The 16,878-nt window shown below is 40.3% G+C and overlaps 1 protein-coding gene across 1 annotated transcript in view; it reads right to left on the bottom strand.

Moving 5' to 3' along the window:
- Positions 1–6,782: 6,782 nt before the first annotated feature.
- The window catches only part of fam83b (family with sequence similarity 83 member B), a 28,431-nt gene continuing 18,335 nt past the window's right edge, over positions 6,783–16,878 (bottom strand). Inside the window, exon 6 of the mRNA XM_034185414.1 lies at positions 6,783–9,644. Within this exon, the coding sequence (XP_034041305.1) occupies positions 7,613–9,644 (2,032 nt within the window). The 3' untranslated portion in view covers positions 6,783–7,612. The remainder of the gene's footprint in view (positions 9,645–16,878) is intronic.

Genomic DNA, 16,878 nt, shown 5'->3' with positions numbered 1-16,878 from the left:
TGATCCACACAGTCAAATATGACTGACAGTTGACAACAGATATAAATAAATAAGAAAATGGTGAGACCACTTTAAACCTTTAAAAATGCAGAACTGTTTTAGGTGGTTTTACAAATTTCAAGCTAAATATTTAGCTGAATGTTGAGACAAATAAAAGAGCTAATCATTCCTCCCTAAAAGACAGATTAATATAGCATCATATGACAGACATTTAGCATGTGAGGGCATGTTTATTCAAATTTGCAATTCATGGATGTTTTGTTTAAGAGTCATTCCATGGGCAACTTGCACATCTATGATGGCACCATCAATGCTGAAAGGTACATCCAGGTTTTGGAGCAACACATGCTGCTATCCAAGCAAGATCTTTTTCAGGGACGTCCTGCTTATTTCAGCATGACAATGCCAAGCCACATTCTGCACGTGTTACAACAGCGTGGCTTTGTAGTAAAAGAGTGCGGGTACTAGACTGGCCTGCCTGCAGTCCAGACCTGTCGCCCATTGAAAATGTGAGGCGCATTACGAAGCGCAAATTATAACAGAGACCCCGGACTGTTGAAAAACTGAAGTCGTACATCAAGCAAGAATGGGAAAGAATTCCACCTACAAAGCTTCAACAATTAGTGTCTTCAGTTCCCAAACACTTATTGAGTGTTGTTAGAAGGAAAGGTGATGTAACACAGTGGTAAACATACCACTGTCCCAGCTTTTTGGAAACGTGTTGCAGGCATCCATTTCAAAATAAGCAAATATTTGCACAAAAACAAGTTTATCAGTCTGAACATTAAATATCTTGTCTTTGTGGTGTATTCAATTTCATTGAATATAGGTTGAAGAGGATTTGCAAATCATTGTATTCTGTTTTTATTTACATTTTACACAATGTCCCAACTTCATTGGAATTGGGGTTGTGCAAGCCCTCACCTCTGTTCTCCTAGTTCCTGTCCTCGGCTCTGTGCACCCGCCTGGCTCTGGATCCAGTTCCCATATACCCCAGGATTCCTGCTTGTTCTCAGACTCCCAGGTCTGTCCATATGTGCACTGTAGCTCCCAGATTTCCACCGCTACAAGCGGGCCCTGTTTTGGCTCTGAAGTCCGTCTAACCAGCGCAGCATTGTTCATGTGTTTATTGTAAATAAATCTCCATTCAGTCAGTTCTGTTCCTTACTCCCAGCATTTAAGTCCATCACCTGTAACGGCCCGGTTCCGTCTGGATCCCTAACCATAACATTGGCGGTGGAAGGTCTATGACCACCAACTCTACACCAGGGAAAATCTCCTACAAGCCAATGAATTTGGCTGTGGTGACATAAGTGTGAACTCCTGCCAAGGATGAATCTGACATACCAGAGGGTTCATCCCCCATTACCTGGCTAGGGAGAACTTTGCCTGACGTAGATGAGGTCCTCTGGCCTGGCCCAGCACATAGACGTGATGCTGAGGCTGAATGAGTTACTTGTTGATTGAGAATTGGATTTGATTTTGCTGTTACATTTACAGTTGACTGTAATGTGCTTTACATTTCAATTTTGTCTGTTATTTGGCCTTTTACAGTACTGCGTTTATACAGTATTGTACTACATGCAAGTGTTGTATCCAGACATTCTATATTCTATTGCTTGCAGCATCTACACTGCTTAGTGTGTTGTACATTTCTGTTTGAAAACACAACGTATTGACTGTAGGAATAAACTTATTTTTTTCCCAGCCTATGTGCACTGAACACTATGTTCTCAAATATTTGATGTAGAGTGTAAAGACTGTTCAGTACAGTCCTTATTTTTACTGACTGTGTGTATGATTGAACACATTTGGGTATTGAACACAGTTCGAATTGTTTTGAGGCGATTATTTGATATTGCAATAGGACTCAAAGGTTCTGCCCCCGCGACCCGACTCCGGATAAAGCGGAAGAAAATGGATGGATGGATGGATGGATGGTTCTGTGAATCTAGTTTGAGCATTTGGGTTTTGTGTTTACAGTTTTGAGAAAAGGGTGCAAGGTTTCACAAAATCAGTATTCGCATTTGTGAAATACTGTAACATGACCATAGATGTGCATGCGGGAGTGAATTGAGTTTTTTGAAATGTGACCCTGCAATAGCCTGGTGTTCTGTCCACGGTGTACCCCACCTATGTTTGCTGAAGCCACAACCTAACCCATGACAGTGTTCAGTCAACAGTAACGCCTGCCACTTGTTTTTAAGCCTCTTGTATTTTACTAAAAGCAAAATGAACAGTACAGCTTGACAGTCTAATGTGAATAAAAGAATTTGGGGAAGTAAAATTGGTTCAAGGCTACACCATTCACGTGGACAAACAAAATAGTTTTTTACAGCACCACTGATTATAGCTGCCTAGAGATTATTTTGTTTGGTGGGTAAATTCTTCACCCCATTTTATTGGTTTTGTTACTTTATCACAAAGATATCATTTAAGGTGCTTGTCCTGTTTCCAAATATATTTACACAGCACTTTAATTTTCCTGTTGCTATCGAGGAACAGAAAAGAGATCATAACTCAGTCCATATCTGTTCAGCAGCTAATATCAGTAGGTGAAAGTGAGATGCATTCAAAGCAGCTGATCAGAAAGCCCTGAGTGCTGTCAAGATGAATTCAGAGGGGAAAATGTGCTTCAGATACAGTATATCTGCAGGTTTCTGCAGTGATCATTGTCACATCTAGTCGTACACAGAGTGCCGCATCGCTATCAAAGTGACAGCATCTACACCCAGCGGTGCAGAGGAGGGAACTTCATCTCATAACACTCAGAGCGCTGTCTGTGGAGACATGGTATGTGGACGAGTGTTCTTCAAAGTGCTGCGTAGAAGTTTTAGACACTGAGAGGAAGAACATGGAATATGGAAGTGTCTTTTCATGTCATAAATTGTTTTTGCTTTTCAAAGAACAACCCTTGAAATATTTGAGTAAAAATGAAACTCATTCAAGTCACAGAGCAGTGAGATGAGTAGTTGGGCTCCCAACATGCAGACTTGGATTTGATTCACGGTCACTCTACCTGTCAGTGTTCGTGGACAAGGGTGGTGGTGGGGCCAGAATTATCAAGGATACTGACCGAATTTGAGACAACATTCCTTCACCCTTAAGACAATGACCTTAATTGGACACCATGAACAGCTCCCTGCAGTACAAAGTGCTTTTGCCAAGCAGGTTACAGCTTTCTAGCCCTGTCACACATAGCCGGAATCATGCAGAATGGCATCGGAATTATGAATTGGCGCACATCCAAAAAGTGTCGGATTTCAGTTACAAAACATTCTGACAGCCATCTGCGTAAGTCGACACAGTTGGCCAAAATCAGCCAGAGGCCCCGAGTATGATGCACATGTTCAAAACCCTCCAGATGCAGTCGAGATGGGACACCTATCCAACGGCGGTGCATGTGTAATCTGACAACGATCTGACTGCAATTTACATATTCCAATGGCAGCAAAATGGTGATCTGAAATTATTTGAGCGCATACGAGGGAACCACAAGATGAATCTGGCACCGCAAAGCCTGCCAAAATGACCTGCACGTGCCACGTATACATATAGTTGATGCTTCTGTGGTAGAAACTGTCAAGAAAACATGAAAGCAACCAAACCCATCTCAGATCCTGTGCCTAAACAACTGCCACTCTTCAGCAGACCACAGATCAAAACTCCCTCTCATTCTGAGCTACAGGTAGCTGCTCTAGAAGTTGATCATGACCTCATGTCGCAACTAGTACAAAAACCATCCGTATCCACCAAGTTTGTCAGATCATGGAAATCTGTGCAGTCTTTTGATTTTCAGGCAATGTGCTCAAGAAGAAAGTGCTTTAATGTTAAAATGTGTATTTTGGGTAAAAAATTGGGGTTTTTCTTGCAAAACAGTCATTGAGGAAATACATCATGATGTCCATGATAAGAAATACATGATTTGTTTGTGTATAGGTGGCGCCATCTGCCACCAGGAAGTGTGAAAGTGGTTCTATAGCCAAAACATATCACCAGTGATATCTATCTTCATGCAAAATTTCATACTTGTTTCCAAAAGTGCACAAATATTTGTCTATGCCACTAGACTAAAAGGATGCTCATGTTGAACACTGATTTGTTTTACACTGTAGATTTTCTATGTATACACACTTTGGAATTTACTGATAAACTATTCCTGTCATTACATTCATCCCATTATTTACCCTTTAAATGTTACCCTGCAATACAGTGCCACCAAAAATGCTGGGGTGGGTATTTAATAGATTTTAATTTGTTTATGCCATTTCAAATGCAAAAAAAAAAAAAAAAAAAAAAAAGAAATCAGGCTTCTCTGTATAAAATTTCTAAAATTATCTTTGTTCAACTCAAAATCAAAGCAAATCTCTACAACTTGATATAAATGAATGAAAAATATAAAGGCCAAGATGATGGGTTGAATAATAATGGGTCCCTTTGGTATATACCTGCCTATAATCAGTTTTATTGCCAGTTTACTTTAGACAACTCATGGGATGGTTGCATGAACATTTCCAAGTCACTGCATATGTCTTGGATTTTATTTACATCAATTATGAAGAAATGCCAACAGTATGGAACTCTGTGGTAAATCTGCATGGAGTAGACAGTTCTCAAAAACGGAGTGACTGTGCAAGAAGGAGAAGAGTGAGAAAGACACCAAAACACTCAGACAACCCAGAAGAAGTTATAGGCTTCTGTGGCTGTGATTGGAGAAATTGTGTATAGGGCATTTTTTTGCATTTTGTATACAGTTTCACAGTGAAGTGGTACAGAGAAGGATTTTCTTAAAAACAAGACCTGAAAGTTCAGTTCCAATTTGCCAAAAAAGGTACATCTGAGATGCAAGCCCAGATATGATGTTTTGATTAAAGAAAAGCCTCTTTCATACTGAGAAGCCTGGTATACTTTTCGTATTTGAAATGGCATGAACAAATTAAAATATGTGAAATATCAAGCAGCAGAAGAAAATTAAACAACCATTTTAAAAATAACCACAAAATGCATTCATTAACAATTTTTAAAGTATAATTAATTTAAGACTGACATTTATATACACTGTGTTTTGACATTCTTTCAAAAATATGCCACAAACTATAGTTCAGGGACAGACCTGAAACAGACTATAAAAATAAGGAGTAACACTGCTTTTTGCTGCTGGCCAAGTAAGATAAGAATCATGAACACTGCACAAGTACACAAATAATATGCAATACCTTTTGGTGTGTGTGTGTGTGTGTGTGTGTGTGTGTGTGTGTGTGTGTGTGTGTGTGTGTGTGTGTGTGTGTGTGTGTGTATATATATATATATCTTGAGGAGTGTGTGGGTTTGTGGAAAAATCAGCAGAACTTATTTCTGCTGATTTTTCCACAAACCCATTTCAAACTATTCAACTAACTGTAAATTTCCATGTAAGATTGGACCCAAACCTGTAACAAGTGAGGAAACAGTAGGTGCAAGACAATAATCTGAGACACAACAATCCAACAATCCAAATCCTACAATCCAAATGCAACAGTTTGGTGTTTGTTCTCACTCTTCATACACTGAAGCAAAAGACCGAAGACTTCGTCAATGCACACAAAAGGCTTATTTCTCACATATTTTGTTCATATACAAGTGAACCTCTTTAGCTCACACAAGTCCACAGAATCAAGTTATCTGAAACCGCGAGTTAATGAGGTTGACCAAAAACACACAGTAGTCATTCCATGATTATTGCACACATGTGCCTTGGACTGGTCACAGTAAGAGCCTACTCTAAAATGTGCAGTTTTATCATACAACATGATGCCACAGATGATGTACGTTTTGAGGAATCATGTAATTGAAGGTCTACCAGAGCCGTTGCCTGTGAATTAAATGTTTATTTCACAGAGATAAACTGCCTCCAGTGTTGTTCTTGAGAATTGGCAGTACATGACAACCAAGAGCCACCACTTCAGACGCCTTCATGTAATAAAGATCAGCGGCACATTTTAGAGAGGCCTTTGAGAGTCAGCAGTATAAGACACACATGTGCAATAATTATACTGTTTATTCAACATGTTGATATAGGTCAGGGGGTTTGATTCCCACCTGTGGCCTTTCTGTGTGGAGTTTGCATGTTCTCCCCCTGTTTGTGTGGGTGTCCTCCGGGTGATCCCGGTTTCCTCCCACATTTAAAAAGATATGCAGATTAGGTGAATTGGAAACTTTCTAATTGTCCAGGTCTCCTTTGCAAAAGAGATCTCAATCTCAATGGTACTAAACTGGTTAAATAAAGGTATATATATATATATATATATATATATATATATATATATATATATATATATATATATATATATATATATATATATATATATATATATACACTCAACAAAAATATAAACGCAACACTTTTGGTTTTGCTCCCATTTTGTATGAGATGAACTCAAAGATCTAAAACTTTTTCCACATATACAATATTACCATTTCTCTCAAATATTGTTCACAAACCAGTCTGAATCTGTGATAGTGAGCACTTCTCCTTTGCTGAGATAATCCATCCCACCTCACAGGTGTGCCATATCAAGATGCTGATTAGACACCATGATTAGTGCACAGGTGTGCCTTAGACTGCCCACAATAAAAGGCCACTCTGAAAGGTGCAGTTTTTATCACACAGCACAATGCCACAGATGGGCTTGAGTCCAGATGATCAACGGTTCAAATCCCCGCCTGACTGGAAAATCACTAAAGGCCCTTGGACAAGGCTTTTAATCCCCTATTGCTCCCGGTGTGTAGTGAGCGCCTTGTATGGCAGCACCCTGACATCTGGGTGAATGTGAGGCATAATTGTAAAGCGCTTTGAGTGTCTGATGCAGATGGAAAAGTGCTATATAAATGCAGTCCATTTACCATTTACCCAAATGTCATAATCGTAGATGAATCATAGGTGTCATGTAGCACTTAAAGTGGTTCCCCTATATCAGGGGTGCCCAAGTTCGGTCCACGAAATCTACCTTCCTGACACTCTTAATCCAATGAAAGGCTCATTAAAAGCCTGCTAATGAGTCACACACACACACACACACACACAAAGGAGGGTACAAGATATCCACCACTATAAAATTCATATGTAATGCTGTTGTACGTAGTACGTATATATACAGTATTTTGCAGTTGTGGATATCTTATAGCGTTTTGGCTCCCACGTAGCACTGCAACAGCTCCACTCTAATAAAAAAAAAAGATCACACAGTGACAGCGTAGTATTCTGCCAACACAACAGCATTTTGGAATGTGTGCACGCTCACAGCCATCAGTTATTTAGGCGTTACAGTTTTCCTTTGTGACTCACACCCCACAGAGTTTTAATTGACTGCTGGAGTTTGACACCAGCACACATAAAGACTCCCTGTAAGAGGCAAATATATTTTACATTAATCGTTTACACCATGTCATCAATCCTTAACCTGTAAACAATCAAATTAGCAGAGGGCAAGCTGTAAACAGTCAATTTTGTGTAAACACAAGCATATATTCAACTCTGTAAAAAAAAAAAAAAAAAAATTAAAACACACCCCTTCCATTTCCCTGTTATAAAACATAATCTGTTAATATAAAAGTCCTGAAATTCCAACAGTAATCACTTATTTTTGTGAATGAGATTCCCCACTCTATGAATGAATTTCTCCAGCTTATTTTCATGGTGTCCTCGTACAGTTCGGCTGATGTTGTGTTCAACAGCTGCGTCGCCCTTGAAAGCAGTTTTTGGTTTCTCCTGAGAGTGAGCTTTGGTAGTTGTCAGCCGTATGGCCGGTTTCTTTTCCACTGCACAGAAAGGCTCATACCTGCTGTACAGGCGGGGCTCAGCACCTCGACCTTTTCGCCAGTTTCCGCCATCTAAGCTGGGCCTCACATTTGTGTCAGATACAGGGTGTGTTTGTTGTGTTGCTGGAGGCTTTGGGGGAGAACTGGGCTGTGGATATTGATCATCTTCGGTTTTAAAGCGAGGTATTGATGATTTGAAATGTTCGTCAACTTTCTGGCTCTTCTGCTGTGCAGATGATTTGACGGAGCTGGAGATGTTTTGGGCATGTTTTCTCCCCGTGCCATCGCTTTTAGCTTCATCATCAGCAGTTAGGGTGTCAGTGCTCTCCACTGACTTCAGACTTGGTGTTGCACTCGTTGCAGCAGAACCCTCTTTTTTCTCTGGCATGTTGAGAAAGGACCTTATTTTCCTTGAACTCTTCTGTAGGAAAGCCTGCGAGTTCATGTTGTTGGACTTCACCGTCAAATCCCTTGTATTCATTTCCAGCACTGCTGCAGACACAGTTCTGCAGGGCGGCTCCTGACAAATGGGTGTGGATGAGTCGTTTTTGCCCATTATGGTCTTGACATCATAATGTGACATGGATCGCTGATCTTCATTCAAATGTGGTTTGTATCCTCCATTTGGCACGTTGATCCCTGCTGTGCTTCTGTGCACTTGTGTCCTACCATAAGCACTGCCGTACATGTGACCCGACAATTCATATTCCACATTTGATCGAGGATCAGCCACACTGTGCCGTTTTTGCCAGCTGTCTGTCATAATGTCAGGGGTTTTAATCATCATCATTGGCCCTTTGGTTCTGCTCAAGCTCACATATGTGGATGGGTAAGCATTTCTTCCCGGACCATAGCTTAAATTTTCCCGTGAATCATCCAACATCTGCAAACTTTGCCTCTTCAATTTGAAGTCTTCATTATTTGTTCTGCTTTCAGCTGTTGTTGATGGATTCCACTGCATCGATGAGTAGTGCAATGCGGCGTTTGGCAACGCTGAGGGCAAAGCAGTAAAGGAATTGTTCATGTGTCTGTTTGTCTCTATTTGCTCTGGAATAGCAGATCTAAAAATGAGAGAATTCCTCAGTCTCCCTTGCATGAAGGAGTTTGCTTTGTCAAGTGATTCAAACTGGTCTAAATAGTCACAGGAGTCTCTCAATGGGACATCAAAGCTTTTGAGATAAGACTCAATCCTCCATGTGCGCATGAAGGACTTGGATGCATTTTCCACTAAAGGCATGTTCTGCTGAATGGGGAGAATTGGTTTATCATTCCCATGGCATAACTGTCGCATGGGTTGATTTCTGTAAATTTTAGGCATTTGAGAATAATTTTCCATGAGGAAGTTATTTATTCCATTGTCCATATCATGACAGATGTTCCAGTTACTTGCTCTGGGTCTGATGTTCTCTGAAAGGTATGTATTTTGTCTCTCCCCAGCGTAGCTGTGCCTTTTCCTGAGGCTCTTTTCCTCGGGGGACAGCAAATGCATGATTGGTTTGTGTGCACTAATCCCATTTTCAACCACAGGTCTAAGTTTAGGAGAGTCTTGTTCATAAAGTCTCTCTTCAAGGTCTCTTATACCGAGTTGTCTCTCACAGGCTTTCCGATAGACAGTGTCCAGAGTGTGCCTCAAATGGTCAGTTCGGTCAATTTTTGGAGGTCCGTATTTTGGCAAAATCTGTCTAACCTGCCCGATGTGCTGGAACAAGGGTTCTGGAGGACATAGTTCAGCTGGAACTGTTGATCTGGCGTAGAGTGTTCGAAACTCTTCATCGTAGGATTTCACCAGATGCCCTGTTATCACCTGCACCATACTCAGATTGATCTTCTCATATGACCATGTGAAACTGTAAACAAACAAAATATAATTCATATGAATTAATTAAATGTGGGACAACAGCTTTGTAACATCACATGTCCTTTTAAAGCCAGCATAGTGTCTTAGATTATAATTTAAAAAGGTATGGGAGTACTTCAGTTTATTTGAAAATACAGTAACTTCTACAGTTTGTTTATTTGTTTATTTATTTTGTACATATATAGAACATGTCTTTCAAAAAATATAATTTTGCAGACAACCTGATGATGAATGTTATTTTATCACATGCATTTATTTGTTTGTTTTGTTTTTTGCACATTACTCAAAGGGGTGGTGGCCAAGTGGTAAGTATGCTTGGTTTCAGTGTGGTAGGTTCCTGGATCAAACCCCACCTTTACCACATTTGTCCATGTAATGTGGAGTTGTGTCAGGAAGGTCATCCGGTGTAAAACTTGTGCCAAGTCAGCATGTACATAGATTCACCATGGATCTGCTATGGCGACCCTGAGTGAAAACAATCGAGCAGCCGAAGGGTCTTACTTATTTGATCCTTCCAAACATTTTGGAAGGATATAGTTTTCATTTTCCTTTGCAAAACAAGACACAGAGAATTTGGACATTCAAGCACTTTTGCAAATACTAATACAGTGCTCTTGTTAAAATAGACTCCTGTTGGCTCTGTGATACACTAACAATGAAGCTGGCCTGTGTGCTGTGACAGACTGGAGACAGAGGTCCACTTACAGAAATTTTCCTGAAGCAAGGACCCGGAACATCATATTGTCTAACATGCATTAGGATTCAGTGCCATGCACTTTGAAATTGCCTAGTACTTGTATCAATGTCTGTATAAAGTCAATCTTTTTTGATGTCCTAAAAATTCAAAAGTGTAAAAGCTCAAGGGTGCAGTAATTTTTTCGCAGCACTGTACATGTCTGTCCACTCTGGATTAAAGGCTCCGTTTTCTCATTTTAGAATGTATCTTTTCTCTTCAGGCTTCTGTGTGTCTGTCTTGTGTCTGTGTGTATGTGCTACTCGCTGCATAATCATCATTTGAGATGACTTATAATGCACAGGATTGGTCTGTGCATTTCCTGGTGTACATGCACTGACTGCAGTAAAGACAAGAGAAAACCTGTGCAGTCAAAATAAGATGAGCAGCTTAAAATAGATATGATCAAAATGTAATCATAGGTCTGTTTCTGTATGGAACAGCATCTGGGTCAGGACCTGAACAGCGGTCCACCATTTGGTGATGGCAGCTTTAAAGCAATAGGCTCAGAAACTGGTTGTTTCTTAGAGACTTGAATCAAATAAATGAAGCATCAGTATCTATGGAGTACTTCTGGCTTCAGATTTACAGTGCCTTGCAAAAGTATTCGGACCCTTGGTATTTCACACATTTTAATTCATTTATGCCATTTCAAACACATAAAGTAAATGAGGCTTATCAAAAACCAAGTGACTGTGCAAGAAGGAGAAGAGTGAGGAAAACCACCAAGACAACCCAGAAGAGGTTATTGGCTTCTGTGGCTTCATCTCAAATGTACCTTTTTTTAATCTTTAATTATATCTGTATTAGTTGTGTCTGTATTGTCTGTATTAGTTCACCCTAAGGACAGGATCCCTAGTTACAAACAGAGCAATGTAGTGTATTCTATCAGATGTCAGGAAAACTGTAACGAACACTACATAGGTGAGACTAAGCAACCTTTACACAAAAGGCTATACCAGCACCGCAGAGAGGGCGCCAGTGGACCTCAGTCTGCAGTTCATCTCCACCTTAAAGACACCAACCACACATTTGAGGACAAGGAAGTTAAAATATTAGCTAGAGAGAAGAAATGGTTTGAGAGAGGGGTCAAGCAGGCATTCTTTGTGAAACGTTTGAAACCCAGCCTTAACCGGGGAGGGGGTCTGAGACACGCTTTATCCCCTGTTTACAATGGGGTACTCAGGTCAAAGCAGTTTCAGTCGTTTGTTCATGGTAATGAGTCATTCACGTCATCAGCAGAGTTGTCAAGGGAGCTATCAGGAGAGGGACAGCTGCCCTGTCATTAGGAGGGTGCTAACTAGAGCACAATAGGTGCTAATTAGAGCTATTGTTTAGTCACCAGCCTATAGCTGCCTCTCGGTAGGAGGGGTCTGGTTAGGTTTAAAACTCCAGCATTTGTGACTTCTTGATTATTCTTCTCTACAAGAGTCAAGACAGAAGTCAGACCACCAGAGCAAGAATTTTAGCTGAGGAAGCTTCTGCGATTTGAAGCGACACGTCCTCGCGTCAAGCAACCCAGTCCAGTCGAAGATTCAAGCTTCTCTACTATACCACTGCACTACCATCGCTGGCCTGTAACCAGAGCAGAAAAATGCTTGAAATCTACAAAGACATGGATGAGGTGCACTGTGTGCAGCCGCTGGAGCCCGGTGCAAAGGCGACAGATGTTTTATATATTTCTATGTGAGGACAGCAGGCAGAGACACATGCCTCACAGAGGAATGTTGTAAGTTTATGTCCTTCCAAACACAGAACGTGTTCTCAAACTGGGACATCCAGGAGCAGAGATCTTTACAGCCACGGCTGTAAGCAGACACGCTCCCCCCCCCCCCCGTCCATTCAGCGCCCAGACCAACGTGTCACTCACTGTGTTATGTAGTCATTCATTTTTGTTATTTGTTAAGTAATTGTTTATGTACATATTGTCATAATTATTTATATAACTGTCCTGGCGGTGTTTTTTGTGTATGTAATGTGTGCACTGAGCTGCCATCCAGCTGTCAGTGTGCTGCGATCAGCTGACAGGCCCTTCCCTGTGCTGTGTGCAATCAGATCTCACTGTCCAGCCCCCATGTGAACAGATATGTACATACATATAAGCATTTTATGCAAGTGTGCCCCCCCCCCCCCCGCACACCAGATGTGTTGGGGGGAGCAGGGGACACACGAGCATACGTGCAAGACACATACACCACGTGTGTTTTTTTGCAACTCCACAGTTTGGGGGGCACTTAGACAAATTTCACATCCAGCTCGACAGTGATCGTCTGCTGACTGTTTTCGTGATGATAGTGCGAATAGCCGCACATTTTCTAAGTGCCATGCAAGCGGTGTTGGATGTTTGTGTGTGTCAGCTAGAATTTGACCGACACCTGGCATGAGAGGGTTCGATGGGCTCGCAGAGTGCGCACACTGTCTTTCAGCTGCTGGTGTGCGCAAATGGTTGTAGCAACAGGTGTACAAGGCATTCAAGGCAGCTATGATTTTACGTTTTGCATATGATTCCTACTTCATGCGCATTTTCATGCGCAATTCCATCAAATTCGCACTATGTGTGAAGGGGCCCTTAGAGACGTAAACAGCAGCTGTCACGGCTCAATCAAGACAACATTATAATCCCGCTGTCTACAAATATAGAGAGGTGGGAGGACGACATGAAGAAGTGGCCTAAGATAACATACGGTAGCATTTTTAGCTCCTTTCTTATCTCTCGCTCTGGATGGGGAGGCAGTGAACAGTCTGAAAAGCTCTGATGCATATCGGGACCTGCACAGTAATAAGGTCGGTCCCGTTCTGCTCAAAGAGGTCTTGGGACACAACTTATTTACCTTCAGGCAGACATAGAGGCCAACAGAAGCCTTAAAATCCCTGATCACCAAGCCTGGGTTTGAGTTTCGGCATCAGGTGAAATAAACAGCAGGGTGTTTATGCAATGCAGGTCAAGGCAGATCTCCAGGTGGGTAACTTTAGTTAATTATAATGTATGAACTAACGTGACAGAATACATGTGAGCCTTCATTAAAATGAACTCTAAGCCATATTTTTACATTTCATTTTACATTCCTCCAGGGCCATTTGACAGTGATCAGTTTGCAGCTGGTTATCTGGACACCTGCAATTGGACATTTAATTTGACAAAGTCTTTATAGACACGTGAAACACATCCAGAATTTCTACCTTTCTCACATGCTTCCAACATTAGTTGATGAATTTGTTCCAAAGAAGGTTCTGCTGTGCCCAAAATATCTGAATCTCTTAAAAAAATACAGTCATCACTTAATGTGTAATGTGTGTTATGAAGGAAAATAAAGAAGGATGGAAATAAGACACTTTCAGTTGTTTATTTTTTTATTATTACAAGGAAAACTGTGTTTTCAATGCATTGCCAATATATGTTCCAAATAATAAAAAACAAAACAAAAAAACATTATTTCTATGTACATGCCACTGCATTTTCCACCATAAGCATCAGAAATAAACATGACTACTCCAGAGTGAAAAATAGTCACTAAATACTTAACTGTGTTATTTGCATAATAGGATGATTCTTTAACTATGGGCACTATTGGCCTTGTAAATGTAATTTCCACCACACCATTGCCTTACAATATAAAGCGCCTTGGGGCAACTGTTTGTTGTGATTTGGCGCTATATACATGTGCTCTCATGTCACTGTTTATCTCCATAGAAACTACCCAATCTTTCATACAAACTGTTTAAAGGGACATTACAGTGTTGTGGTGGAAATTACGGCAATAGTGTGGGACAACTACATTTTGTTTAAAAAAATCACAACAGTTGTATGACATTGAATACCCCAATTATGTTTTGATTATTTTACTGATATTTTATTCAGAGATATTTTAAAACATTAGAAAAAACATTTCTTTACCATTCATTTTTATCATTGAAGATCAAAAGTCTGGGTGTGGGACAAGCACAAAACGGCAATATTTGCATATAATGATGCTGAAAAAAGGTGAAAAAGTCATCATAGACTACTAGAACAAATTTCTTAACACACTTTCATTGTAAAGATAACTATAAAAGTGTGAAACTTCCCCTTTTTTCTGTTTTTCATACAATATGATCAAAGGACATAATAAGTGCCCGTAGTCTAAGAATCACCCAATAGTGTCTATATGACTCGCTTCTTGAATCCAGTTTTTTGCTTTTTGTAAAACTGTCTGTGTGCAGTCAGTTACACAGGTTGTGTTAGCATTGTGCTCTTTTAAAGCTTTTGGCAATGTTGCTTTGATTGTTTCACAAGGCAACCACACAGTGAAATCCTTCATGTGTGCACACATAATGTCTACCCACAGTCCCACTGTCTTACTGACCTGACTTTGTGATATTTTAAATCGGTGTGCCAAATCAACCATGACACAGTTTTGTCTTAGTTTCATCAAAGTCCTTAGAATTTGATCCACAACTGGCATTGATGGTGAAGTGTTTGAATATTCTGTGAGTGAAATCCCTGCATACAGATGGGAGTCTGCATCACTCTCTAAGATGCAATCAGCTACAGGGTGTGGCGGTCCTGGTGGTGAGCCCTTTTGAACAGGTGTGATCCTCTGTCTGACATGACTTTCTCACCCTGATCCATCTCATCTTATTCATCTGAGGGCAGCAACACAGTACATCATTATCAAGAAGTGATGCACTGGGGTTTTCATGACAACACTTTATTTACACCATTAACCTTCCATCAACCCCACTACTTTCCACTGGTAACAGCATCACCTCTGTGCTCCAGAAATCACAAGAAAACCTGGTCCATAATAACAGCTCCAATATTAAATTCAGATTAAGATTAAAATACTGCATTGTTGAACGTTTTGTTATGTCTGTACTGAAATTATGGCATTTGTAGGTTCATACTGACCAGCAGCCCAAATGCACATTACATTAACTGTTCAGAAAAGGGTAATACAAGTTGTTGCTAATGATTAAAATTAAGGTGATTTGTCCTCCAGACACATGAAATCATACCTGTTATTCTGGTAACACTGCTGTCAGTCATCTTTATCTTCTCCGGTGGTCTGTTATATCCCAACCACAAACTAAGACGTTCCTCTGTGGGCTTTTTGTCAACAAATTGAAAAGAGCACACGTATAAAGTATAGGTGGTTTTTCAAGTTGAGTTTTTTCAGCCACATCCTTCTGATTCCTCATCCTTCGGTCAGCGGTGGAAACTCTCAATCCTCCGGCTGCATGTTAAAAACATTGCTGTTGTAGCTGCAGATTTAACTTTGTCTGGTTGTTAGTACAAAAGTGAACAGCACAACATGTTTCCAAGTTGTGCAAGGACATTTTTTAAATGCTGCGGGAGCTGATCATCATTTTACGGAACCCGGTGAGAGGTCACTTAAAGTGATTTTTTTTTCTGGCCAGGATCATTTGTGCGCACGTTTTCCTTTAATTGAGCCCACAAATTAATAAAACATGCTCTCAAATTAATAAAACGTGCACACATTTTTCCTGGCCGTGATAATTTGTGCGCCGTGATAATTTGTTCTCTATATGTCCTTTTGCGCCCAAACCATGATGATATACGAAAAGATCCATTTCTAATGGGGAAATGTATTACACTGTTTCCTGGTTTGTTGACTAATAGCCAACATTTATGTGTCAAGACAATACTGAGTGCACGTTTTACAAATTGTGGCCACGTTTAAGTAGATTGTGCCTTTGTTTTACTCAAACGATGCTTAAAATGTGCGCACAATATAATAAAACATGCACACAATATAATAAAACGTGCGCACAATATAACAAAACATGCGCACAATATAACAAAACAAGCACACAATATAATAAAACGAGTGCACAATATAATAAAACATGCGCACATTCTCTCCACATGCAAAACATTTTGCGATGACACTTCCAGGGCTCCATATCATTTAGAAGAGAAAACAAAATCTTTAAAATAAACCGGTCTGGGAAACGAAAACCGCTAGAAAACAATGGCTCACTGCTACTTCTGGTGTCTAACAGGTCACACCCATAATCGCTTCTCCAGCAGCACCCTCAGGAACAAGGTGGATAACATGACCCCTTTAAGTAGTTTTTGAAGAGGGGAAATGATTGGTGGAGCGGTATCTCTAAAGTCTGGCTGACTTCTTTAATACATTATTGATGCAGTTGGAATTTCCCCGAAACGTTCCTGAGAGATTAGACAAACAATTCATTGAACTCTGAGCAGCACCATAGCTCTGGATCTGAAAGACATTATCCTCTAATAATGTTTTTAAAATAAATGCTTGGATATTTTCAATAAATCTTTAGCATTGATGCTTTTGTATACTCATGAACAAAGTTTTGTCACTAGGCTACGGTGGCCGAGAGAGGTCATGACACTTTCAAATTACCACAAAACCAGCAAATTCAGAAATACTTACAAAAACAAAGAAAATATTTGTATCAATTCAGCAACAGGTAGTTGCATCAAAAACTGTTTCGTAAACTGATAGAACACCTGCAA

Source organism: Thalassophryne amazonica, chromosome 13 (assembly GCF_902500255.1).
Source record: "Thalassophryne amazonica chromosome 13, fThaAma1.1, whole genome shotgun sequence".
NCBI lineage: Eukaryota > Metazoa > Chordata > Actinopteri > Batrachoidiformes > Batrachoididae > Thalassophryne > Thalassophryne amazonica.
This window is presented reverse-complemented; position numbering and strand designations above follow the sequence as displayed.